The following is a 26,992-nucleotide window of genomic DNA, read 5'->3' as shown; positions in this document are numbered from 1 at the left end:
TGCAGAGTTTAAGCTCATCATCTGGTCTTGAGCTTGTGGCCTTTTCCTAAGTTTTCATCCCTTGGATTTGTAACTAAACTTCAGATCTTTGGTTAATAGTTTAGATAGTAAAAAACGAAATTCTTTTAAGGGAGAGGGACTTTATCTGCTGGTCAAGTTCATGTTAATAAGCTTATGGAAAGGACCCAGATTTCTACTTGGAATGATGCATTCATGATCTGTCAACTTACCTGTCAACACTTAAATGGTGTTTCAGATTAATTGCTTCAGCTGAAGCAAATAGCACTCAAAGTATCTTCAGAAACTGCTTAAAAGCCTGTTTTGGCTTTCCAGGGCAAGATCAGCCTTTTTACTTGAGCCCCTTTTTTACAAGACTATATATACTTCATAAGACTTCACTTCATGGTGACCTTATCAGGTCTGATTTCCCAAAGAAATATAAGTCCAGACTGGGGCCTCCTGAATGACTGCATTTGTCAGTCAGTAAGCCCTCCTTACTTGCCGTAATGGCCATAAGCTCAGGAATTTCCTTACTATTAAGATTTGTTTAGACACAGGGAATTTTACCATAGGCCAGATAACAAATGGCTTTTGAAATTTGTGTCAGACTTCAATCTCATAAAAGAAGTGCAAGTGTTTGAAACAAAATGTTTGCTCGTAATTAGTCTGCCTAAGATGTTGTCCAAATATGTATTCTTTAATTTTAACCCTTCCTTCTCCTTTGCAAGAGTCTCAGTGAAACGCAACTAGAGAAGCTTGTAATAGCACAGTAATGGCACTTACTGCCGTCCAAAAAGCGTAAGGATGGCTGTAGCAATGCTTTTTGCAGGAACTACTGGAATTCTACCAAGGATTTCTGCTTGTTGGGGTGAAGCAGACCCTTCTTTTAAGAGGAATCTGTGTATATGCAATACATGAGCTGAGGGGAGAAGTTATGGTAAAGGCACTGTTTTCTATGCTCAGTATGTGTTAGGTGTAGATATATTTTAACCTTCTTTGGAGCAGTGTCCGTTGAGCGAGCCATGATCAGACAAATGTAAATTGGAAACTTCTGAATCTCAAATAATCCAAAAAATATTCAGATAATCAGAAAAATATTTTTTCCTCCTAGAACTCGGTGGTTGGTGGATTTGTATCACATTACCTTCTGGAGAAATCTAGGATCTGTGTGCAAGGCAAAGAAGAGAGGAATTACCATATCTTTTACAGGCTTTGTGCTGGTGCTCCAGAAGACATTAGAGAAAAACTGTACCTAAGCTCTCCTGACAACTTCAGGGTGAGTATCAGAGTCAGTGTTTGTCAAGCTTCTCATATTGCCATACATGGATTTTTCATATAGGTCTTAAAATCTGTATTTATTATCTTTGACAGACTCTTTCCTGTTACAAAAATCAGAAGATTTTTTTTTTGTTAAATCTATTTGAATCTGAAATAAAGCTTCCTGCCATTTTTCCTTATTGGAAGATTTCCTGTACTTTTTCTCTATGTCTTAAAATTGAGGAATCTTTGCTTTTTCCAAAAAAAATGCTGTTGTATACCCAGCAGGTAGCAATGTTGTTATGGGATCTTCTAGAGCTGTGAAGGGTGAATTTCTTGATGGTAGTCTAACTGTTCTGTGGGTAACCCATCTTTTAAGTCCTGAAAACTGCATTTATTTCTTCCTATTCCAGCCATGTGTTTAGGAGGACATAGGATTTGTCCCACGATTCTCTCTCTTAAATTATTCTTCCCTTACACTTCACACTGAGGATCAGACCACTGTGACAAGGTGGTTGTGTGTTGCGGTTTAACCCCAGCCAGCAACTAAGCACCACGCAGCTGCTCACTCACTTCCCCCCCCGCCCCCGCAGTGGGATGGGGGAGAGAATCAGAAGGAAAAAGGTAAAAGTTGGTTGAGATAAGAACCGTTTAATAGAACAGAAAGGAAGAAACGAATAATTATAATAATAACAATAATAAATGACAATAATAGTAATAAAAGAATTGGGATACACAAAACGAGCGATGTACAATGCAATTGGTCACCACCAGCTGACCGATGCCCAGTTAGTTCCCGAACAGCGATCCACCCCCCACAGGCCAACTCCCCCCAGTTTATATACTGGGCATGACATCACATGGTATGGAATATCCCTTTGGCCGGTTTGGGTCAGCTGTCCTGGCTGTGTCCCCTCCCAACTCCTTGTGCCCCTCCAGCCTTCTTGCTGGCTGGGCATGAGAAGATGAAAAATCCTTGACTTAGTCTAAACATCACTCAGCATCAACTGAAAACATCAGTGTGTTATCAACATTCTTCTTCTCATACTGAACCCAAAACATAACACTATACCAGCTACTAGAAAGATAATTAACTCTGTCCCAGCCGAAACCAGGACATTGTGCTTCTCTGTTCCAGTCCACGTGTTTTTACATCACTTGTCTTTTCTACTCTGTTGCACCTTGTTCCTATCACACCATACTCATTTGTACTGTTGCAGTTTTGAGTCTCTCCTGTTCCTCTCGTCATGCTCCTCTGTCATTCTTGTTCACTCCAGGTTACACGATAAGACGCAGCAGTCCCTTTCAGGTGAAAGGTCCCCCTTTTATCTCCAATTGACCCAAAGCCCATGCTCAGCTCTTCCTGCCAAGATTACTTCTACTCATTAAGCATGATCCTCCCTCTTAGGTTTTTCTTTACCTGATTTATTCTTTCCTGAGGGCTACTTATTATTTCTGAGTTTTAGCTACCTTTCCACAACCTGTTACTGGTCCAGTCAGTCAAGTAATGGAGAAGCCAATAAAATACAAATAAAATCAGTGCTGAATGTAATACTGCTAACTATACCTAAATGAAAGTGAACTTAAAATAAATAGAGGGGAAATAAGACTCAAATCATTGTGCATACTTTTTAAAAAATGTTAGGTTAATGTTCAGTGGCAGGGAGAAAGCAGAGTAGAATTTTAGGAGTTGTTAGGAAAGGAAGGGAGAATGAAATAGCAAGTTATGCTGCAATGTACATCCATATTTGTAAATAGCATACATGGTTGTGTCATCCCAACTCAGAAAGGAACATAAAATCCTTGGGTGAAGCAGAGGTCATGGTTGAATACAAGCAATTGGATAGTGTGGGCCCTTTAATTCTATCCAGTGTGCCTGTTTTTATGACTTCTGATTTGTTTACTGCCTTCCTTTCTTCTCCCCATGCTTTATTTTTAGGGGGTTTGCCCTTTTCTGAGTTTATGTGGTTTCTCCTGATTAACCCTGATTCTGTGTTATGTTTCTAGTAGCTATCCCACAAAGAGGCTGGCTTTCTGTCCTACCATTATGTTCTTGCATTCTTTTCCTCCCATTTTTCCACCGAACAGTTTTACTACTTCAGTTTAACTGTTAACTTTTTCCTCCAGCTTTCCTTCTTTCTCCTCCCCTTCTCTATGTTCAGATTTCATTGAATTGTTTTCAGAAATGATTGACAAATAATGTGATGTTTCCTTTTGCTTTCTTTCGTGTCAGTCAAAATTTTTTCTCTATTTCGTTTTCTGTTTGCCTGAGGGACTCCAACCCCATTTCCCTTATTTTTAAATTCTCTTTTAATTTCTCAGTGGTTAAATCTCGATTACTGCAGTCATTTTTTTTCTTGAGAAACAAATATTATTGAACTCTTATCCAACCAGTGCACCTTTATCGATACAGCTGTTTCTCATTGTTTTCCTGATTGTCCCTTCTCTTTCTCTTCAAAGCAAGCTTTGAAGGCCTTTCAAGGCCCTTCTAAGCCTATTCACATCTTACACTGTCATCACCATTTTACTAGTAGGGTGAAGACTTTTGCCTTCACTCATTTATTCCTGCTATTTAATTATGTATAAATATATCGGTAGGTTTTTGGTTAGTTTTGGGTTTTTTTTCTTTTTGCCAATCACACTTGAACTGTAAATGCCTGCAAATATCACTATGTGCTTTGTTGATCTGCACTGAAAAGAAAAATATTGGCAAATCCAATCCTATTGGTAAATACTGGTCATTTGTTTGCTTGTGTTCTGTCATTTGCCTCCACTGTCTCTTGGCTTATGCCTGGCTTGGAATCTCATAGGAGCAGAATTTTGTGTATCTCTAAAATACACAGACCAAATCCCTGCTGTGGGTTCGAAAGGCTTTTGTAACACAACCCTGGGAAGCACATACAACTACAAGGATATAAATTAATTGACTGTCATCTTTTTAGACTTCCTTGATCTTAAACGGGGTGAGGAGCACTGCTAACAAAGAATTACATTACTGTGTTAATAGTTTTCTTTGTTGGTGTGTCTTCCTACTTGGTTTTCTAAATAAAACTTGGGACTGTGCTTATCTGTTACTTGGCCCAAAATCTTTTGTACTCGGTTTCATCAGAATTCAGCAGAGGGCTAGAAGGCTTAAAGATGCAAAGCTCCTACTAGTTTTGTGCAAAGCAGTGCTTGCATAGGTGACACCTAAATTAGTGCACTCACTGTAGGGAAGGTGGGTGGACACTGGTGACCGAACATGTTGCTGCTGCCTCTTGGCTTGGCCAAGTCAGTCTGCTTACTGATGAGCCAGGAAGCGGGCACAGAGCTGCAGTTCCATATCCTGCACGTCATACATTTTTACTGTGGTGTCTAGATGATCTTGCTCCCTAAAAGCCATGGCAGTATTTTAGGAAAAGTTTTCTTAATTCCTCAAAGGCGTTCCTAGGGGCCTTTATAGACCTTGTATTCTTTCTGTAAATATTTAGTTTGTATCTTCTTATAGTTCATCTATTTGTACTCCATTGTGTGATGGAAACTTGATCAGATGCTTATTAAGAAGGAATTGCTTCTGTTCTGTAGAAGGAGAGCTTTTCTTTTGAAACACCCAACAAACACAATACTTAAAAAAAAAACCCCAAAACGGAAAACCAAAAACACCCAGCACCATTTATTTTCATATAATATAGAGCTAGTTTTCAAAACTTTCTTCTTTACTGTGCGGTTATTCTATGCAATATTCTCATGTATGTTTCAAAGCTAAACTCTTGAACAAATTTTCAAATATATACTTTTATTGTTCAGCCACTTTTCCATTAAAACTTATTTCTTGTAGTTAATAGATTTTTAATTCTGGAACTGAATATGCTGCGTGCCCACTCTTGGGGATTTTTTTTTAATCAAAAACTCTGCTCATGAGAGCACACAAGGTTGTAGATGTCAAGGTCAGAATTATAACCTGCTTAAAATCAGGCTGGTGCAGTATAGTACTGAACAGCCCGAGCGCCTTCACAGAAGGCACTTGCTGGCCTGTTTCAATTATAAAGAGTTTACAGTCACACCAGCCTTATCACACCGTGACACAATTTTTTTGACTTCTACTAAATTTGCAGCAGGTACTTTCATTTCCATTAAGAATGTTTATTGCTTTACTGTAAGTTAGTATTTGAATCCTGAGTTCCTTGCTGTGTGTGAAAGATCCACTCTGCATGTTAACACTTCTGAAATATTTAATAATTTTTTTCCCCTTTTGATGTTAAAGTAGATTATCTTTAATTAAAAAAAAAAACCACCTTAGGATCATTTTCATCTTTGTATGTATGTAAATTAATATAAATATACTTAAAGTTTATTAGTCATATTGCACTAAATTTTCATGAAGTATCTTTCATGAAGTAACTTTATAGGAGATTTTTAGAGGAAAAAAAACCAAAACAACTGTAAAAGGTTAATTTTCTTCCTAAATTTGTATTACTTTTGTCAGGATTTTTTTTTTCCCATGTTCTTTGTTCTCATTTGTTGCTTCGGGTTTTATCATAAAATGGCTCCGAATAATCACACTTGTGTCACCTTTTTTACCACGTTTTTTGTTGACTGCATGTCTGTCTGGTTCAAATTTCATGGAAATAACCATCTTTCAAGCTTCTAACAATAGATGGTGATATTATAGTAAGCAAGGTTTGATGATTGATCAGTGTTTTGATATTAATGCTAATTTTTTGGACAAGAAAAACATTCAGGAAAAAATAATACTCTTAAATTGGTTATTTAGAAAAGTCTATTCCTAAAGACACAGTTTTGCATTGGCTCTATTGTGCCACTTGTCTTCTGCGTTGTAGTTTATCAAGTCAAAGTCCAAATTAGGGCCAGCTTGGGTCCTAACACTCAAGTGTGTTTTGCTCAATGCCTGGTTTCTCTTGAGCTGCACTCACTTGAAAATAGGACTATCTGAAATCTAAGGTAATTCTCATTTTTCACAGAAGTGAAACAATAATAAAAGACAAAGGATAACTTAATGCTCTTTTTTCCCCCAGTAGGCTGGCTTCCCCTTGGTTTAAGTGATCCCTTGTAATCTCCTCCCCATGCATTGTGAACCAAGGCAACTGCACTGGCTGCACCTGCCTGACCTGTTGTCTGGATTTCAGCAGCGCTGATGGGGGGTTACCTCTCTATTAGTTCATCCTTCCCCCGCAGTTCCCCTGAGGAAAAAAAAAAAAATTACAATGGTATTTAGATGTTACATATGATAACCTCAAGCGGTGTATTTGTGTGCTTTAAAAATATAATTTCTCCTAGATTTAGTATGTAAATTTACTTGAGTTTTTAGCTTTCAAATGAAAGCCGTTTTCTTGTGACTAGATGTCTCCTACACAGGTTATTATTGAATACCATGGTAGTTCACATTCTCAGCCTGTCAGATAAGTTTCCACACTCCCTTCTTGAAAAGTACAACATTTTTCACTTCCCATCCCCAGTTTCTGGGATCGTGTTACTAATACTGTAATACAGGGATATATTGTGTTTAAAATATGCTGGGCTTTGCATTCTTATTGGCTGATAAAAATTACTTTTTGATATTTTGTTGAACACCAAACTAACTTTGAACAGTGTTTCTTGTCACTTTGTTTTAATATTAAATTTGTCACCTAGTTTTCTTCTGCTGATAGAAATGCTTTGAAGAATATTTTATTTTCTAGAATTTTGTATATAAATTTCAATCAAAATATAGAATTATCTGTGTTCACCTCATTGAAAACATCTCCTTTGTTCACGGGCTAGAGCAAAGAATCAGTTCCCTTCCTTTAGACAAAGAGCTCTGTCCAAGCTTTTGGACAGAGTTCTTACTTTCAGCTGAACGAATTAGAAAGAAAAAGCTGGCAATCCCGTTTTGCTGGAAGTGTCAGTCATTATCTGAATGCCTGGTCTATTCCCTTTCCTATCCAACATGAGGTGGTTATCAGAAGCCAGATACTGAATTAGGCTTCTGCTTGTACCATGTTATAAGCTTTTAATACTCCTCAAGCTTTTTAATACACTATGTCTCTTACTACCCATAGAAATATTTCACTGGTGAGGAAAAAATGAGTAAAGTTTGGTATTACGCATAGGCCAGAAAATTTATTTTCGTGGTTCCTAATTTTGATTGTCTTTTCTGTAATCCCAGACTCCATTAATAGGTTTAGTAGAGTCAAACGTTAAGAAAACATCGTGGGACTTAACAAAATGAATATCCCACTGTGTCAAAAAGTATTTTAGTTGTCAAAATCGAGAAGCTTTCAACAGAACTTTGTTACTGTTGCACCTCTGTAATTTTGTAGATGTAAATACATTTTCAAGGAATGAATTCTGAATACCTACTATGTTGTTGGTATCATGATTAAATCAAGCTGTGTAGAACAAGCCTTAAATAAAAGCATATATCTTCCTTATTTCTTTCTTTAAGTATGCATTTCTACTTTTTTATTGTTACAGTATTTAAATCGAGGCTGTACCAGATACTTTGCTACCAAAGAAACAGACAAGCAGATTTTGCAAAACCGCAAGAGTCCTGAGGTATGTTTGTATCTTCAGTTAGTTTATATCATTAACTAATGCAGATAAGAGTTCAAAATGATGATTACGGTTTTACAGTGTGGAATGAAATGTTCATTTTACACATCTTTATAGGTCTAAATGGGTACTGTCAAAGCTGTTATATTCCGAACTCTGGTTTTCGAGTTCAGTCCTAGAAAAACATTTTAACATGCACCTTAAAATCCCAAATGGAACAGTATATAAAATTGTTTCCTTTTCATTCTTATTATAATACAACACTTAATGATGCAGCTTGTGTTCTGTGGAAGACAAAAATCTATCCAAGACTACTTGTAATTTTCTTTTTAAATCTTAGTACTGCAAGGAATAGGTCAGAAGTAGTAGTTTTTTCCAGAGCCATTTTTACTGTCTGGATTTTTTAAGTGATGTTCCAAACTGTTTTATAAAACATTACTGCAACCTCGCTTCCAGCACGAGTATATCTGCCTCCCCAGTATACTGCGTTCTTTATTGGTTTTTTGTTGTCCCCTTGCTATGAACTGTTACTTATGGCAGAGCATGGCAGTTTCTGGAAGAAAGTGTGAAACTTCAAAATACTTCTTTCCTCTTGCTCCATCTCTGTTTACATTTTTTAAAACTGGAATGACCAGAATTTGTAGCATTTAAACCTTTGAGCTTTTTCACATGAGGACATTAAAGAATTTAATCCAAATTAATAGTATATGTGAATTGGAAGTTGTTTAAACACTTCATTAAACTACCACTCTGCTTTCTAATACAATTTTCATCTATTCATACCTAAAGTATTAATTTCTTATTTGTGTAGCTGGAAGATATTTCAAATCTTAATCAAATCCGTACTTGTGATTCAGTAGCAGGGCAAGCTGCATATACATGTGGAAAAATACAAAGATAACTTCACTCAAGAGCTTCTCTCCCCCAATGACCATGCCATCTGTTTTAGATTTGAGAACTTTGGCTTAAGCTTGTACGTAGCTTGTAGCTAGCTGTGAGAGATGGTATAGATACTTCCTCTGCTCAAGTCAACATTGTAAAGTCTACTCCTGGATTTCTAGTGTTTGTATGTTGTAATACTGAGCACATAATGCCAATTTCTTTTGCTTGAATGTAGGCTATTTTCTATAAGCAGGGATGGTGGAGAGTGAGATACAGAAATGCTGATTTGATATTACTGTGAGGCAGAAAGCTGGTAGATACTTAATTCTTGTCAAGCATATAGACGAAGAGATGGTTGGGAGATTTTGCCTCTGTTTACCTAATTTGCCTTAAATGAGGATTTGTAGTGAAGTTGGTCATTTATGTAGGCATAAAGTATCAACATTCACTTATTCTTGCTATTGGAAGATGAACCTGTGCAATCTTCTGTTATTGATGGGATTTACAGGTGGGTGTTCTGTCATAAAACGTGTCCTCTAAAGGACTTAATTTGAAATAAGTGTTCGTCTAAATTAAAACATACTGAGAGAATAATTCTGAAAATATGTATTAGACATTAAGTAGTGGAACATATGATGCCATAATACCTGTAGGTTACAGCCATGTCAATTTGAAGGCTTAATAAAGGATCAAATTTCAATGATATTTAAACCTAGTCTAGCCACTTAAACAGGAAATATACTGCATTGTTCAGGTTTTTAAATCAGAGATTTTATATTTGCTCTGTCGTTCTATGAAGCATATTAAGAGTATTTTAATAAAAGTAGCTGGAATAGTCAATTAATACTTAAATTATTTTTCTGTTTTCCTTATCAGGAAGATGAGGTGATCATTTTACATAATTAAGATGTAGTTTAATTTTATTGATGTGTCTAAATGTTGTGTGAAGTGAATTTTTCAGATGCATGTGGTGTTTTGTTTTGATAAAAATCATGTTAGCTTATTTGATATTGACAAGCCTTTTATTTAAAGTTAATTATTCTTTTTACTTGAAAACATTTTAAAGTAACTGTAAAAACATAGCTCAGTCTGTGCATGTTCAGTTAGTCTCTTGATTGCATGCAGATGTGTTACTATCTACTATTTAAACCCATTAATAGTTAAAATGGCTTTTGATGTATTTAAATTAGGAAAATCAGCAAAATGTTCTATTGGCTTTTTAAAACGTAGCTGGTTTTCTTCTAACCCATAGAACACTGCAAATGACTTTTCCGTTTCTTAATCACCAGCAAACATTAACAAGTATATTTCTCTAAATAAGTCTGTTTAGGATAGGGATAACTCTTCCAGCTCTGATTTGTCCTATACTCCTTTCCCATGGCCTGTCAGACTTTCTGTCATCCTATTACGAGGACCTCAATTGTCTTTCAACTGCTAGGGGCTAGAAGCACTCCTCTGTTATAAATGTTTTGATAACTCTCTTCGCCAAAGTCTTCCTTTCCAGTGCTCACTATCCTTTATTCCCCTGTCCTTAACTGTCACGTTCTCCAACTTCTGCTTTCTGAAGATAGTTTGAAGTTTGCTTTGAAGTTGAATTTTGAAGATCATGCTTCAAAGTATCAACAAATTAAAATAAATCAGGGTTCTTGCAAAGCCTGTATTGTATGAAGAGCTCTAATCTCTACTTAGTTTGGCATGCTTCTTTTAGGCTTTTTGTTATGGTTTATTCTTGACTGGAAATAATGGCTTACATTTGCTTAAACCACTTACTGAATTTTTGGTTTATCTTGTTGTTTTATAGTATCTCAAAGCAGGTTCCTTGAAGGATCCACTCTTAGATGATCATGGAGATTTCAACAGAATGTGCACAGCAATGAAAAAGATTGGTCTGGATGATGCAGAAAAACTTGATCTTTTTAGAGTAGTGGCTGGTGTCCTTCACCTTGGAAATATTGATTTTGAGGAAGCTGGGAGCACTTCAGGTTAGATGAAACTTAAATTGTTCTCTGTAAAAATGCTGAAAATGTCTCTTGATTACAGATGATTCCTTTCCATGTGAATTATTGCTTTAGAAAGCTGCCTTGTGTTCAAGGGTAATTCAGTTTTAATTCACCCCATTTTGAAGTCAAGTTTACCTATTTGTTTTAAAGTTGTACTTCTTTACATGCTCTGAAAGCAAATGGGCTGTCACTGAAATTGTTCAAGAGATTGTTCAGTGCAAAGTTTGATATAAGAAAAGAGACATTTTGTGTCTCAAAACAGTACTTGTATTTTAATAATAATTTTTTAAAGTCAAACTTCTTGCTAATATCATGAAAACATCTTGAAATTAGCAACTCCATGTGTAGGGAAAGGCATTATGTCCTTTGGCTTCCAAAAATACCATCATGTTAGTATTTTGAAAGGTGAGGAAAAAAAGTTACGGCAAAAAACTTAAGTAAATGTAAACTTCCTAATTTTAAGATGTCACTCACAAGATGAGGTGGTACAATAGTAGCAGAATGTGCAGGAAGGTTGAGGATAGGGAATGAGTATTTTCGGAATGGTCGTTCTTACCTCACTGCTGAAATCAGCCTCTTTAAGTTGAGAACTGCTGTCCATATATTCCTGAAAGACTGAAGAAACTCCCAGTCTGGACATACTACAAATACAACTATAGTAGAAAAGATACATATGTAGATCTTTATCTTGAGTTGCAAGATACACAAGATAGAGTGAAATTGGTTCCTCTTAGTCCTACTTCAGGTATGTATATATAGCTCCTGCCAAATTTGGTAACGTTGCTAGGAAGGGCATACCAAAGAACATTTTTAAAAGGTGTTTGAATGATGAATTAAATGAATACTAGCCTACAGGTTCACTAGCTTCCGACCCCAAGTGCAGAATCACCACAGAAGAGATCAAGGGAGGTCTCTAGCCCAATGTGTGCTGGTCAAAGCAGGGCCAAGACTGAATTCAGACTGGGTAGCTTAGGGTTGTCACAGAGGAGGTGGTTTTTTTCTTTTTTTTTCTTTTCTTTTTTTTTTTTCTTCTTTTTTTCTTTTCCTTCTTTTTTTTTTTTTTTTTCCCCTTGGGTCAAATCAGAACCTCCCCAGTGTCAATTCATGATCTTGCCATCTTCATGAAGATGACTGAAATGAACATGATTAACATGAATGAATCTGGGAAGATGTGGGGATAGAAAAGGGTAGTGGCTTCACGGGCCTCGGCAGTAAGCTTGCGGAGAGCTTCCCTGTTTTGGCCTTCTGCAAGTTGGGACTTTGGGGTTGACAAGGTGGGACAGTGAAAAAGGTGCAAATGTGAGTGGAGAGGCAGTTTCAGGAGGCAAACGAACAAGGACAGGGGGAACCACAGATGGTGAGGAAAGTGAGCGTTTAGAGAAGGGAAGGAGGACACCAGAAAACTTTTTTTTCTCTGAGTGTTGAAATTCAAACCCATTTTTTTCTGGAATAAGTTACTGAACTTCTAAAGCGTTCATTGCAAATACAGGCTTTATTCTGCTCTCACCTTGCACGTGTACACACAGGTGTGCATTTGAACTGCTCCAGGCAGTCTGTCTCTTACCAGAGACCCTCTGAAGTTCTCTTACTGTTTCAAAAACCTGGGAGACGCCAAACAAAAGCTGTTTACTACAGGTCAGATGGTGTTTCAGAGCTTCCAAAATCAAGTCACAAAAGCCTTAATCTTTTAAGGACTTCTTCCCCCCCCCCCCCCCCCCCCTTTTTTTTTTTTTTTTGCTTTGTGTCATTGTAGAGTAAGGAATTCAAGCAATGTTTGACTAGTTAGTTACACCCTTTGGTCTCTTCGCTTACCTGTAGGAAAAAAATTTAATGAGAACAACAGGAAATAAATGTTGTAATCCTGGCATATATAATTAAGTGTTAGTTGTTGCTAAAGCGTTTGAGCGCTTCAGTGAGAGGTTTACGAAGCTGTAGTGGCTGGATGAGCTCTGGCGCGAAGGGCGTGGGGCAGAGCGGAAGGAAGCACACCTCTCGGCTGTTTGCCCAGGAAAATGTACATACCAGTATCTGAAAATGTAAGTGCTAGGAGTCTGCCGTGCCAGGCACTGCTGTTGCATAGCAAGGAAGTCTGGAGGATTACAGGAACATCTAAATCCAAAAGTTTTAAATCCCTGCAGTTAGTTTCTAGGTATTAGCATCGGGATAGCTCTTTCGCTTACAAGCAGGTTAGCTTTCGAACAGCCCATGTTTAGAGCAATGTCCTAGAAACACAGAATTTCATCTGTAGGTTTTGGGTGGTGCTTTTTTGTTTGTTGTTGTTGGGTTTGGGAGGAGGGGGGTGGTTTGGGTTTTTTTGGTGGTGGTGGTGGTGGTTTTTTGGGGGGTGGGTGGGGGGTGTTCTTGTTTTTGAGAGCTGACTCTTTGCATGTAATATGTGAAGCAGTTTCCAGGGGCAAACTTTAATTCCTCCAAAGTTGATGTCACCTCTAGCCGTCGCGGCAAGACCGTCGCCACCGGTTCAGCGTTTTTCCTAGAACGTCGGCTAACGATGCCGGCCGGGCAGCTGCTGCTGCAGCAGCGATGTTACGAGGCACGCTTTTAAGACGAGAGAGAGCGTGTCCGTGCCTGCCCGCAGCCCGGCAGGGCCCGGCTGCGGCCGGGCGCCGGTCTGACCTCTCCCACCCGCGGCGGTTTCTCGCAGGGGGCTGCACGCTGAGGCCGCGGAGCCAGCCGGCGCTGGAGTGCTGCGCGGCGCTGCTGGGCCTGGACCAGGAGGACCTGCGCGGCAGCCTCACCACCCGCGTCATGCTCACCACGGCAGGGGGCGCCAAAGGAACGGTCATCAAGTGAGTCCCGCGCACGGCGCCGCCGGGGGGACACCGGCCGGGCGACGGGGGACGACGCACACGGGACGCGACGCGACGCGACGCGGGCGGGACACGACACGGGCGGGACACGCGTGTTGTCGTCCCGCCGCCGAAGCGGACTGCCCCCGCGGCGGTCGCGGGGGGGGGGGGCGTGCGGTGAAGCGCGGCCGGGGGCTGAGCCCCTCCGGCCCGGCGCTGCGAGCTGCGCTCTGAGGTAACCCTCGCGCGAGCTCCGCCCCCCGCCCAAGGCCCTTGGGACCCGCCTGCAGGGACAGGCTTGGTCCGATTTCTGACCCGCGGGGAAAAGTGGGGAAAATGGCCTCAAGCTCCCCCTTGGCCCTTGGCAGGTGTGAACTGAGCTGCAGTTCCCATGAGGGCAGCTACTTAAAACGCTCACTTAACGGTTTACAAAATACGAGTACGAAAACACGGGGCTACAAAAATGGGAGAGTGCGGAAGACTTGCACGCTTCCGTTGTTAGTCCCTTCAAAACAGAAACAGCGTGCTACGCTTTCCCGTCACGTGAGTGTTAATTTTGAGATGGCAGTTTTTTAACAGGGCTTTGATTTTTTTTTCTTAATTTTTTTTTTTTTTTTTCCAAACCAGTTGATCCAAATGCACATTTTTAGGTGCTCAGGCTTGCTTGTTTCGTTGTTGTTAGGTCATTGGAGGTTTGGTTTTTTTATTTGGAAGAGTGGCAGTTGTACAATGTCTGACTAAAATGGCCTTTTCTTCAGGAAAAGAACAGCTTTGAATAAGTTACTGTCACGTTTTCTAAAACCTCTCACATGTCAGTGAGTACGCTGTGTGACCAGGGAAAGTATAGTAGTCAGCCTGTTCAATCCATAACCCACACAGAAAATGAGATACGCTAATAGATTTAACAGATACACTGTATCAAGGAATGTTAATGCTGTGCCTAAAATATTTCATGAGATATATACTTGGATGCATCTTGTCATGGGGGCTGCACAGTGCTCCCACGACTGCTGCCCTGTGATACTAGGTCTGGGATGTTCTAATCAGAGGGTAGTACATCCACCCTTCTCGGTGTTTGGGTGATCAGTGTCCCTGTGTTTGCCACATGTAATTCTTCTGAAATCAAATTTCAGCTTTAAAAACACCACTGCAAATGGTAATCCAGAAATGCGCTGCTTCTTGCTGTTGCTGGTAAACAAACATTTAATCTTGACTGTGAAGTTAATATTGTTTCATAGAAACATAAAAAATAGTGGAACAGGATAAATTTAAGAGAAAGTTCTTTTTTTTTTTTTTCTGTAGCTATTAAGAATACATCACTGTTGAAGTAAATAGTGATCTTAAAAAAAGAGTGATTATCCCTTTCATTTTGACAAGAAGCTATTATCAAGGTAACTTCCTAGGCATAGAAGCAGGATAGTGATTTCTTTCTATACACATATGGAGAAGGAATAATTGCAAAGAACATGTTTAAACATGGTAGTGATGATAACGTTTCAATACCGTGAAAGTTATGACTCTTGTGAAACCGAGTTTTATGAAGATGATTTCACTACAGTTGCCTTTTGTTTATGAAAAACCTCCAGCTTCCACCACAAATTTTCTCTTATTGAGATTGATGCTAGCCTGTAAGCTGTCAGGGTTGCTAGCTAAGCTGCATGCAACTGAATTGTGTGTTTTAACATTTGGTTTTCTATGTTGTGTATTTGCTGGAGTTAGAGAAACCATCGCATCAAAAACTGAACTTGGGCTAAACAGTTTTGAGCACGTTAAAAGTAATGCTCAATGTTTAGCTGAATGCATCAATCTTTCAATTAGGAAACTAATCAACTTTCACTTCAGTCATTGGAAGACTGCATGCGTGCTTCTTACTGACTTACAGAAACAATGAAATTGTTTTAGTGAATCAGAAATACAACTTTATGCACATTACACCAGAAGTTTAATATATGAAAGCCATGATTAATTATCTATATTAATGTTTTATATAAGTTCCTTGCATATTGTGTCTTTTGAAATTTATTATTTATGTCTTATAGTATGAAGTATTTGTTAACATATCATAAACTTGTGGACTGAAACAAAGTAACAGCTGATTGATTTAACCTTGTTATGTCACTGTGGCCAGTAAAGGTGGCAGGTGTTAGTTAATACATGCTTAGGTTATGTCAGACTTATGAGGTGAAAAGTTGATCTTTGAGCACTTGAGAGCATTGGCTTTTTCAGTCCTTGAGGGATGTAATGGATTTGAGTAATGAAGGTTTCCAGTGGTCAAGAGCTCATTCTGTGCAAGAGAAGTAATCTTGATCTCTACTTAATTCTAACTAATAATGATAAATTAAAGGAGAATAGTTGTAGTGCAAATACTCTTCAGCGCCTGCTTCCTGATCTCCAGGGTGAAACTGATCTTCCTGGCCAAAATTTGAGCATAATAAACCATCAGTGACAGCCTGTGCTGTTTGAACATCGTGGCTTTTTAGGGGAATGCAGACGCTCTTCTGAATAAACTCATATCGAGGAGTCTTAAGTTTAGCATGGGTATGGGCTGTTGTTCCAGTAATACATTATTACTGAATAGCTGACCTTTGAGGTGTATTTCTAGATAGAGCAACCAAGTAGACTTCTTGGTGGTCTGCTTATTTCTGTACTTTGAAGGAAGGGATGGTCAAGAGTTAGAAGTTCATAGTGACTACCATGGAAAAAGTTATAATGCAGTGACAAATGGTAAGTAATGATTGGGGAGGGGTTATTCTGCCTTCAGTTAAAAGCTCAAGATTTAGGTCTCTTCATAGTATATTCAATAGTGCATTTCTGGGAAGTGGTTATAAATTCAGTTATTAGAAATTGGGGACTCTTAGTCACTATCATCTTGCTGCCTTGTTAGCTGATACAGAAAGCTAGAAATAACTTTTCTCTTTGTAACAACCTTTACGTGTAGGAAGACGTAGGTCTTTCAGGACAAAGTGCCTCCGTTGGCCAATATTTTCCAAGTTTTACTATTTGCTCTCTTCCAGACCATGTCTAAATTGACAGAAAAATCTTTGATATATTCATCCAGGACAATCTTTATCAGTACTATGGATAACATTAGAGTAGAAAACTATGTATTATACAGTACAGATGGTACTTATATTAACGCATGGCGGTGTGAGAATTGCAGGTTTTGAAAGTTAGTAATGTTTTTTACTTAATTCAGCCCGTGATCCACTACAAATGCTGATCTTTGTCTCCTGACTCACTGTTTACCTGGTTATTCTCCATCTTGCATTTGTATTTTTGAATTCTCCTAAGTATACCACCGCACACTTTCCTTTACTGAAATCTGTCTTGTGGATTTTAGATCGTCTCTTCAGTTTGTGAAAATAATTTTGTATGCTAATCTTGTTACCAAGATTTTCTGCTTTCTTAGTTCAGTATTATTAGACTGTTTTTTTGAAAATACCCTTACTTTTGCATTCCTTTTAACTGAAAGTGTTAACTAGAAGCAGAAGGGGTTTGAACAAATTGCATCCATGTCAGATTCAGATGGCACCCCACTGGAAATGCTCTCGGTGAACTATTGACTCAGCCTCTGAGAACAGATTAGTTTTGGCTGTTGTACACATAACATATAGATAAAGCGTGTCTATATAGTTTCTGTTTGAGAGTGTTTGGTGGGACACACCAAGCACTAAAGCAAAGGGGTGTCATAATATACTGCTTCCCTTTCATCACATCTCAAGTGACCCTGTCCAGGAAGGCTTCTTAAATACAGTTTTTGTTACAGCTTCAAATTCACTTTGGATTAAGACTGTAAAGATTTTCTGCTCAGCATATTTATCCTGATAAGCCTGGGGTGTTGTTAGCAGTGTACTGTTTCAAAAGTCTGCAAACACAAGGAGCTATGGTTTTGTGCCAGCAGATTTTCCCCAGTGTTTTGTTTTGTGGATGGCGAAAACAAATTCTGAGGACTCCTTCCACCATCTCAAAGGATTAATGCATTAAGCCTCTTTCTCTAGCCTTTTCTAAACTTATGCAGCTAAAAGCAAACATACGCTAATAAATACACTATATCTTTTTCTCGTGTGGGCTTACTGCATGTACAAGTGGTTTGGACTGATTTAGATATTCGTTAAATAGCCAGCAGGTTTTTCTATGGTAGTGTAGTTTAGAAACTATTTGATTGCAATCAATATTAGAGTTTTGACAAGTACATTGTTTTATTTTGTTACAGCAACCCAAAGAGCTACTCATTTCTCTCTGTCTTTCTTAGGGACCTTTTGTGTGCAAGTAGATCATGTGAGTCCTAATAGGTCACAGTGAATAAATAGCTCAGCTGAAATCGCTGTGCTAGGAGTATAACAAAGGCTTTGTTCTGCTGGGCACAATGGAGCCAACAAGGAACAGTAGGAGGGTGACGCTAAATGCTATCTCTGTGAATTTTATTAAATACTAATGTGCAGTGGACTGCCAGGGAGACTTGACAGCTGCACTACGTTTATCGGTCCTTGTTAGTCTCCCCAAAAGAGCATAATGATCACCTCACTGGCTGATGTTTTTGCCATCCATGTAAAGTGTGTTTACAGAGAGAGATAATGTCTTAGTATTCAAAATTCGGTACACCTCTTAGACTGTAAATGCACTGTACTACTCTTATCCAGTTTCTCCCTTTCCAAGAAGACTTTCAAAGAGGACTCCGTCATCACAAAGTAAATTTTTTTACAGTGTGAAAAATTTAACTTGCATCATTCCAGGTCCTCCAGCTTCTTTTGGAGTATGTTTTCTACCAAAATGCATTTTTTTTTTGTGGTGGTGGTGGTGGTACTGAAGCCTCTGTTGGAAAAACATTGTGGGTTTTGTTTTTTTTTTTTTTAAATATTTTTCTACAGTTTTTAGAACTTCTCTCAAATTACAAATGTTCTGCTTATATTCTTCAATTATGTAGGCCTTTCACTAGTTAGGGTTATTTCATCCAGGCCATTTTATTTGTGAAGCAGTAACAGTATTGGATGACAGCAGCTGATGGGTATCGCTTCACCTGCTCTCTCTCCCTTAATTGTTGTCAACCATGGGCAAATGATACATATTTTAATTGCAGTTTATTTGTTCTGGAAAATGTTTGGGGACTGCATGGAACTGTCTGCAGGATAAATCCAGCGCATGAGAACACTTTCCCCCAGACCTCAGACTTTCTGGATCACCGAAAACCTTGCTGAAGAAATTAGTACGAAGACCAAACAAGGGGTTTTGTTGTAGCCTTACCAAATAGCTTAGAAATTGGAAAAATGTTTTCCCTGTTCCTTACAAGTAGCTATATCTTTTCCTGTTCAGACAAGAAAAAGGAGGAGGAAACAGATTCCTTTGTCAGTGTGCAGACCAGAGGAAAGGAGGAGCTGAGTGAAAGCAAGTTCCTGAGAAGGAAGTTACTCATTCTGAATGTCAGTTCTGTAATAGGGCTCTTCTGTATCTACTGGCTCAGTGCAATTTCAGCATTATTTTGTGGTTCTGTACTTTCAGCTGTGCAAAATGCATTGCAGGGTTACATGTTCTTTCCATGGGTTTCTGCTGCATACTATGAAATTTAAAATAACAGTAGGGTTTTGTGCAGTTTCTCGATTTCTACTTAATAATGGCAGAATTTGTTATTTTTGAAGAACAGGGCAGTTTTATAAATACAAGCTGTAGACGTATGACTGTTTGTCATGTTGTTTAAAAAAATAAATTGAAAGCATAGATGATTTTAGTGTATTGTATTATGTAATAGGCCTGCAGCTGACATGTGGGAATTAGTATTCTGATCTCTTAAACGTATCAGAATGGAATGTAAAGGTACCTTCCTTCTATTTATAAGATAAGATTTCTGTCAGTACTCGTTACCTTAAGATAAGTCAGGAGATACTTAGTGGAAGACAAGATTGTATGTTAAAGCTAATTACTATCTCATGTAATGTAGCTGCAGGTGTCCTTAGTGAACAGAGTCTCTGGTTCCCTGACTCTCCAGTCACAATAGAAAGTGATCTCCATCAGTCTCAGTTTCTGCATCAGAAGTATCATCCTTGAAAAAATACAGAAATAATAAATTTGAGTTAGTGTAGTGCTTGTGAATCCCGGGAAGTGAAGGAAATGATGCAATATGGGTAGGCTGCATAGCATTAAGTTCTTTTCTGACCTGCCACTTCTTTGTACTCCTGTGTACAGAAAGCTACCTGGAGGGGGCGATAGGGCAGTTCTGCAGTGGTGACAGCTTGAACCTTGTACGTAGGGCTTACTTAAACAGTTCAGATAAGAGGTATTTTTTAAACGTAGATTTGCTGCATGCTTGAGAAGTTCCATAATTGGTTATCTACCACCTTAGCTGGACAGTCTGTCCTATGATTATTACAAATTGTTATTGTAGTCCTGGTGGTCCAAGGATATGAGAGGCAAGGTATATGGGGAGAAGTGATTTGTTTTATTAAGCCAACTGATTGAGATATTTAGAAAAAGCCTAAGAGCTTTTGGCATACAGCCATCATCCTTATTCTTCATGACAAAGAGGATTGGTGTAATAAAAACCTTGACATTATTTCTCCCTGTTCCTCCCTGCAAATTTTATCAGTTTGGTTAGCAAAGGCTCTCTCCCTAAAAATCGCTTCTTTTGGTTTACTTCAACATTGGGTATATCTGTATGTCATGATACAGTGTTGTGCAAAGCCTTTGTGTACCTATAGTTGTTCTAAATTGTAGGCCGTCATTCCATGCATGAAATTTTGATACTGTCTGGTCAAGGGGCTTATCAGTATTTCGATTTAATTTTTTTCCCTTTATATTTTTTTTATTGACATGTAAAAATCCTTTGGAGTTTTAATCTTTGACAGTCTGATTCTGTTCAGATTGGTGGGACTTCTGCTTTTGAATTCTTTGGCAGCATCATTAGGATTTAAGTGCAATTTGCAATCATACCATAAAGCCAAAAGTTCATTTTTCACACTGCTCTCATGTTGTGTCTTAAACACTCCCTTAAGGCTTTATTCTTACATGAATTGTCTTATTCTGGAGACTTCTACAGGTACTTCTTCAGCTGTGTACAGTGTAACTCTTTTTTAGGTTTGGTACTCTTACCTGTTAATCTGAAACTTATTTTTTAAAAAAAAAAGCCTTGTAGAATGTATTTATCCAGGAGATGATGTGGTTAAATGTGCTTGGAGATCACATGTCTGGCAGTGTTCAAGGCCAGGTTGGATGGGGCTTTGAGCAACCTGGTCTAGTGGAAGGTGTCCCTGTCCATGGCAGGGGGTTGGAACTAGGTGGTCTTTAAGGTCCCTTCCAACCCAAACCATTCTATGATTCTATGTTGTCTTAAAAGGCTCTTTCTTCCAGTGTTTAAAAAGAATCCTTATTTTGGGGTTGCATCTAACTTTTACCATGAGAACACACTCCCTTATCTATGTTTTTTTACTTTTGTCACCAATTAACTTACAGCCTTATAGCCTTAGTTATAGCCCTTATGAAAGTATAGGGACAAATATACTACATATATGTCCCTATATATATAGGGATAAAGGTGTCAGAGCAAACCTGAACTATAGGTTTTGTTGTAATGAGGCAGCTCACAAATACATAGTTGAAATATTTTTTGTAGATGGGAATGTATGTATTTTAAATCTCTCTCTCTCTGGCAATTATCAATATAGTTTCTAATTATCTAATAAATGAGTATGAAAACATCTGCATCTTAACTTCTACTGAGCATAGTGAAACATTATTCTTTCTTTTTACAGGTAGGATAGTTAGTCTAACTTGGCAAGTTTGTTTCCAGCCTGGGCCTAGAGCTCAGGGGATTTTTGTGTCCTAGTTTACAATAATTGGAAAGGCTCTTTTTAAGTTTAGGGCCTAATCATTTATTCTAATCAGTATTTCAGAGTCAGCAATTCTGAAAAGTAAGATCTGTATTTTTGGTTTTTAGGGTACCCTTGAAAGTGGAACAAGCAAACAATGCTCGTGATGCCTTGGCTAAAACGGTGTATAGTCATCTGTTTGACCATGTAGTGAACAGGGTAAACCAGTGTTTTCCATTTGAGACTTCTTCTTTCTTCATTGGAGTTCTAGATATCGCTGGTTTTGGTAAGTACACTTAAAAAAAAAAAAAAATTTCTAGTGGTCTATTATTGCCACCAAAGATTCAATGATAAATTCTGTAATGGAGAGGGGGAGGGTTTGGGTTTTTTTGATCGGGGTGGGTGGATGGGTTACAAGGGCCTAAGAAGATATCAAGAGAGCAGATAAAGCCTCGTTTTCCTGAGATACAAGAATATAGAGGAGGTCTAGAGCTTCTCCTGATGACCTAATAACGCTAACAAGCGTTAGTGTGCAACTAAGCATCTTTGTAATGGTTTCAGATACCTGTAGTGTCTACATAGACACAGCTTTTGAAGGACTAAAAATTTGGAATGAAATCTTACTTTGGCCACCCAGTAAAATTAGAAAAGATATTGCATGTGTGTGCTGTTCTCCTGTTCAGTCCTGAGAAGATCACTGCATACTGACAGGCAAATGAAGTCTCTGAATTAAGATACTGTTTCCTGGAGGCTGGATAGTTCTGTTGCAGAGTTGGACTTTGGGCTCCTCGTTGCTCCTGGGAAGTGGTGGGTGTTGATGGTTCCTCTAAAGCTTTTGTCCTCACTGGGATGCAGAATAGGGCATATTTTCTGTTGTGCTCTAGCCCTGCTAAGGTGGTCCAAGAACAGTGAAAAAGGTAACCTTTGTTTTTCAGGACTTTAGAGCTAGGATATCATGTGCCAGCCTGATGTGACATGGATGTATGAGGATGTATTGGTACATTTTCACTGTATGGTAGCATCTTGCTTTGGTTTGCTGCCAGATAGAACTGTCTGTTATTTGTCTTAGAAATATGATCTGCTGCAGTATTTTTATATCTGTCTTATGTGCGACTTGAAAATCTGTAAAAGCTTTTATTTTACTGAAAGAGACAGATATGGATCTGAACACATCTTTAAATATTAGCACTGTGAAGCTTTTCTTAGTTACTATGTAATATAAATTCTTGGAACACTGGTTTATCATAGAAGTTTAACTTCTGTTTTTTCAGAATACTTTGAACACAACAGTTTTGAACAGTTCTGTATTAACTACTGTAATGAAAAACTGCAGCAGTTTTTTAATGAAAGGATTCTGAAAGAGGTATGTTATATTTACTGTTATATTTGAGGATTTATTTTTTTAGTAAAGAGACACTTAAAGTAGCACTGCTTTCCATAAGATTGCACATTATGCTTAGATTAAAAAAAATTCAGTTGACAAACTGTTTTCCTACTGTGTGACACCTGGTTGTGCCAGAAAAGAATATGGCTTTTTGAAAACCAAGAGTCTTTTCTTTTCTTCATTTTTACCGTTCATTAAAATGAGGCATCCAGATACTGGACAATGTCTCATACCTAATGGAAATATCTAACTGCATGGGCATATCATTAAGGAGGTGAAGTTGGGATATATTAAGCTGTGGAATGAAATTCTAAAATTTGTGTTGATTCGTGCTGTATTTAAAAATGTCTTCAGGTGTATTTAAAAAAAACATTTTTGGTGGGTAAAAAAATACATGGTGAGTGTGTTTTCTCTTTTCAAGTTTTTTTGGTTTTTTTGGTTTTTTTTAGGAACAAGAACTTTACCAAAAAGAAGGCCTAGGGGTTAATGAAGTGCGCTATGTAGATAATCAGGACTGTATAGGTATGTGCTTCTTGAAATGTCAAGCTATTCGTTAGTGTCATGGAGAAAAAAGCTTCAAGCAAAAGAGGCAAAATATGCGTAGCACTAGAAATTTGTGCTTTTAATGACTGGTGCAACCTTGTGAATTCTTCCAGCTTTGTATAACATTATACTTCTGGTTGGTAATAGAGCCATGTTGTCCTACGGTGTGCAATAACTGCAGCTGGGACTTGTGAATTTCATGTGCATTTTCCTAGAAAACTAATTAGAACACCTAAATAGGGTAAATAAAGTGAAGCAGGGTGTGAGGGTGTCTGCGGAAAAATATTCCATGAATTAAAAAAATCCCATCCCATTGTCCCCATCTTTTTTGAGCCAGTCAGCGAGCAAAGAAACGAAATGAACTATAGGCAACAGGCTGTAGATGTTACTGCTGTTTTTAGGCTTCCACAGACTGATATATACCAGAGGCTTAAGAGGATGTTGTTGGGTTTTTTGTTTGTTTGGTTGGTTTTTTTTTGTTTCCTCTGTGTTCAACTTGTGTTCTCCAAATTGGTATATTGCGAACAAAAGTTCATTTTGCTTTTGCATTTACAGTAATTTGCTTATGGTAACTAGTCAGTCCTGGCTGAGCAGAGAGTGACAGAATTTAACATCTGTTGCAAAATGTCTGGTTCTTCTGAGATTCTGTAGCTCTGCTGAAGTTTTCACTTTGTCAGATAGGCCTGTACAGTCACTAACTCTGACTTAACTAAAGACAACTCTTGTCAAGCAAACCTCTTAGCCATCTTGTGCAAAAGCAACAGGAAGGTATTTGGAGGAGGGAACAAAAAGAATAGCAACAGGAAATAGGTGACTTCTATGAATACAAATCTTATCTCTTCTAGTGGTTTTATAATGTGTTTAATAATGTGTATATGAGCCTGACCCTGTTCCCAAAAATGTTATAGTTTAGAGACTGTCATGTTTCTATAAAAAGGGTTCCTTCCCCCCCAGTGCATGTTTGGGTTTGGGGTTTTTTTTGTTGTTGTTTTTTTTTGTTTGTTTTCTGGGCTTTTTTTGAAACATATCTCAGGATCTAAAGGGGTTCCCTGGTGCCTATTGGAAGAAAGGTTCTCTGTCTGACTCATAGTGGGAAAACGGGTCAGGTTGTAGAGATTGTTGCCAAGTTGTTGCCTTTTCCTGCCATACTTTCTGTTGAAATACGATTTTGTTTAAGGTGTTGGACCAGGCTGGTGACAGCAGTGAACACATAGAAATACTGTCACAAAAGGCAAGGATATCATGTTGACATGGGCAATTTTTTAACGCTATGGCAGAATCTTAGAAACAGTCATTAGTATGTTAGAATGTTTTGATGGAATGGTAGTAATCTCTGTAGCTAAATTAGCTTATTCAGATTTTATAAGCATAAATTCTTTGCATGGGGGTTTTCTTTGTGTTTAAATATATAGCCTCATACTGTTTACAGTCTGTAGTGAGAGTTCATAGGCATTGCTGCAGTAGAAGCATTAGTCATTCCCTCCTTTCCACAGAAAAAAAAGTAGGTCGTAAAAATTCCTCTTAAAAGAACAGTTTCGTAGATAATACAAAAAAGTTTTAAAAGCTGCAAAATTCTTGTGTCTAATAGTTTCAAGAGCATGAATTTCTATGTCAACTTCCAAGCGCTTTCATATATGTATGTGAAAGGTCAAGGCAATACACTTGTAAAAAGTTGTGAAACCACCACTGTATGCTCAAGTCTGGTCTGCCTTTCTTAAAACAAATGCGTTTCATTTTCCTCCCTGGATCCTGTTGTGAATGGAAGTATGTGCCTTTTCATGCTTTTAGTTTTGACATGTGGTGAAACATGGATGAAAAGCTTAACCCCCCCCCCCCCCCCCCCAAACAAAAACCCAACGATATGAGCAATTATCCCATAAAGACCCATGGTCATACCAAATAAACATTTAGGCACCTTTTGGGAATGAGATTGAGACCCAGAGTAAAAATCAAACAATTCGTGCCTGATCTTCCCCGCCTGCTGCCCCCCCCAGCCCCCGTGTTCCTTGTGCTAGAGTTAGAACTTGATATGTATAGGGTATAGATTAAATCAACAGTTCAGATAAGTACAATTATTTTGCAATGACTTTTTGTATTTTGTGTTAACAGCTTTCCCTACATACCTTTATACAGAATCAGATCAGTAGCATTTTAAACTTGTAATGTTCAGTTCTGATACGAGTTTATATATTCAATTTTTGTAAATATATTTTGTTTTATTAATAGACTTGATTGAAGCAAAGTTAATAGGTGTACTGGATATTTTGGATGAAGAAAATCGTCTTCCCCAACCAAGTGACCAGCATTTTACTTCAGTTGTGCACCAGAAACACAAGGACCATTTCAGGCTCTCTGTAGGTTTATTTTTGCTGTCTGTCTTGTTTTAATAAAACAGGTTTTGGAACAGTTGATAGTTAACACTTCAATTTAATGAAACCCTTTCCTAAGAAATCTCATACCACAGCAGTCTGCACAATCCGTATTCTTTTGTTAAGGACAAGTTTGGTTATTAGGTTTGTTGAAAACTTCACTGAAGGTTTAAGTCTTCTAGCAATTCTAATATCCTGCTGAAACTAAAGCCATATTCTTCACTTGTATTTGAAGTTTGTTGGCATATAATGCATGAAAAGGAAATAAAAACACATTTTGATTTAGATTATCTCATATCAGATGAGCTATTTTGTTGTTCCTTTCAAAAATTGCTTGTTTTGGAGAATATTTGACTCACATGGAGTGTCTAGCTAGCACTTCAGAGATGAAAATAGGGAACACACAAGGAAAACCTTTTTGTTGTTAATTCTTTAATTTACAGCACTCTGTGGAAGATTAATGCAAGTTACTGCAATTTGTGTACGTGACTTCTGTTGAAAGGGGGGGGGGAGTTAATTCCCTGCTGAAAAAATGCAAGCAAAGGGAGCCAAATAAAATTGTCATCCATTTACCTTTTGTTAAGTTTCCACTTAATCTTGCTTAACTGGATTGCTGTGCAGTGAAACATTTTTGTCGGTATGTGTACAGTCAGCTAGGTGGTTGCCTTTTAAAATATACCATCTAAAAATATTTTAAGCTTCTATCTAATTGTATTCATATGACAAGGCTGTTCATTAGTTGTGGAATGAACGGTATAGAAATTGTTGATTAAAGCCAAAAAGAAAATCAACTAGTTGGTGTTAGCAATCCTGGTGACTTTTGTTTTGAATATGAGGTATCTAAGAGTGTGAATGAGAATGAAAATAGGTTTTTGGAATATCTTGGTTTGAACAGGAGCAGTAGTGGTCATCACAATTGTACTGCAGGAAATGTCGTTTTTAACACCTTGTACTTCTGGCAGAATCATGGTGATGTTTTAAGAGTAAACTTTTTCTCACTCTACAGTGTAATTCTTCTTTGTAATTCAATTTTTTTAATTCCAGATTCCTAGAAAGTCTAAATTGGCTGTTCACAGAAATATCAGAGATGATGAAGGCTTTATTATCCGACATTTTGCAGGAGCAGTATGCTATGAGACGGTAATTTTACTTATGCAAAACTATTTTTGTTATGCTTTGTAGTACTTGTGATATTTTTCAGTGTATATAGATTAAATAAAATTTCCTTTCATCAGAGGAGAAATTAAGAAGTTGATATGTCTTAGCTTTGAAACTGATTTTATGCGTATGTGACAGAATTGACAGTTTCTTTTAACTTTGCAGATTACAGACTGTTTTGGTGACGTATATTTTGTCTAAGAGTTTGTTATAAATCTACAGGTATTGGTGTCAAATATTGATTCATGATCTACTGCAAATCTTA

The 26,992-nt window shown here is 38.0% G+C and overlaps 1 protein-coding gene across 3 annotated transcripts in view; it reads left to right on the top strand.

The window, feature by feature from the left end:
* MYO6 (myosin VI) overlaps positions 1-26,992 on the top strand; it is a 105,794-nt gene that overhangs the window by 42,038 nt on the left and 36,764 nt on the right. For 2 of the 3 annotated variants that reach the window (XM_030005959.2, XM_030005966.2), the window contains exons 9-17: positions 1,112-1,276; positions 7,711-7,791; positions 10,472-10,652; positions 13,333-13,477; positions 21,402-21,559; positions 22,545-22,636; positions 23,107-23,179; positions 25,427-25,554; positions 26,614-26,709. In XM_030005959.2, the coding sequence (XP_029861819.1) occupies positions 1,112-1,276; positions 7,711-7,791; positions 10,472-10,652; positions 13,333-13,477; positions 21,402-21,559; positions 22,545-22,636; positions 23,107-23,179; positions 25,427-25,554; positions 26,614-26,709 (1,119 nt within the window). Of the gene's footprint in view, positions 1-1,111; positions 1,277-7,710; positions 7,792-9,546; positions 9,556-10,471; positions 10,653-13,332; positions 13,478-21,401; positions 21,560-22,544; positions 22,637-23,106; positions 23,180-25,426; positions 25,555-26,613; positions 26,710-26,992 lie in introns of all 3 variants that reach the window. The other variant, XM_030005953.2, reaches the window with a different exon arrangement.

This window comes from Aquila chrysaetos, chromosome 2 (assembly GCF_900496995.4).
Source record: "Aquila chrysaetos chrysaetos chromosome 2, bAquChr1.4, whole genome shotgun sequence".
In the NCBI taxonomy this organism is placed as follows: domain Eukaryota; kingdom Metazoa; phylum Chordata; class Aves; order Accipitriformes; family Accipitridae; genus Aquila; species Aquila chrysaetos.
The sequence above is the reverse complement of the archived record's forward strand: the minus strand, read 5'-3'. Positions and strand labels throughout refer to the sequence as shown.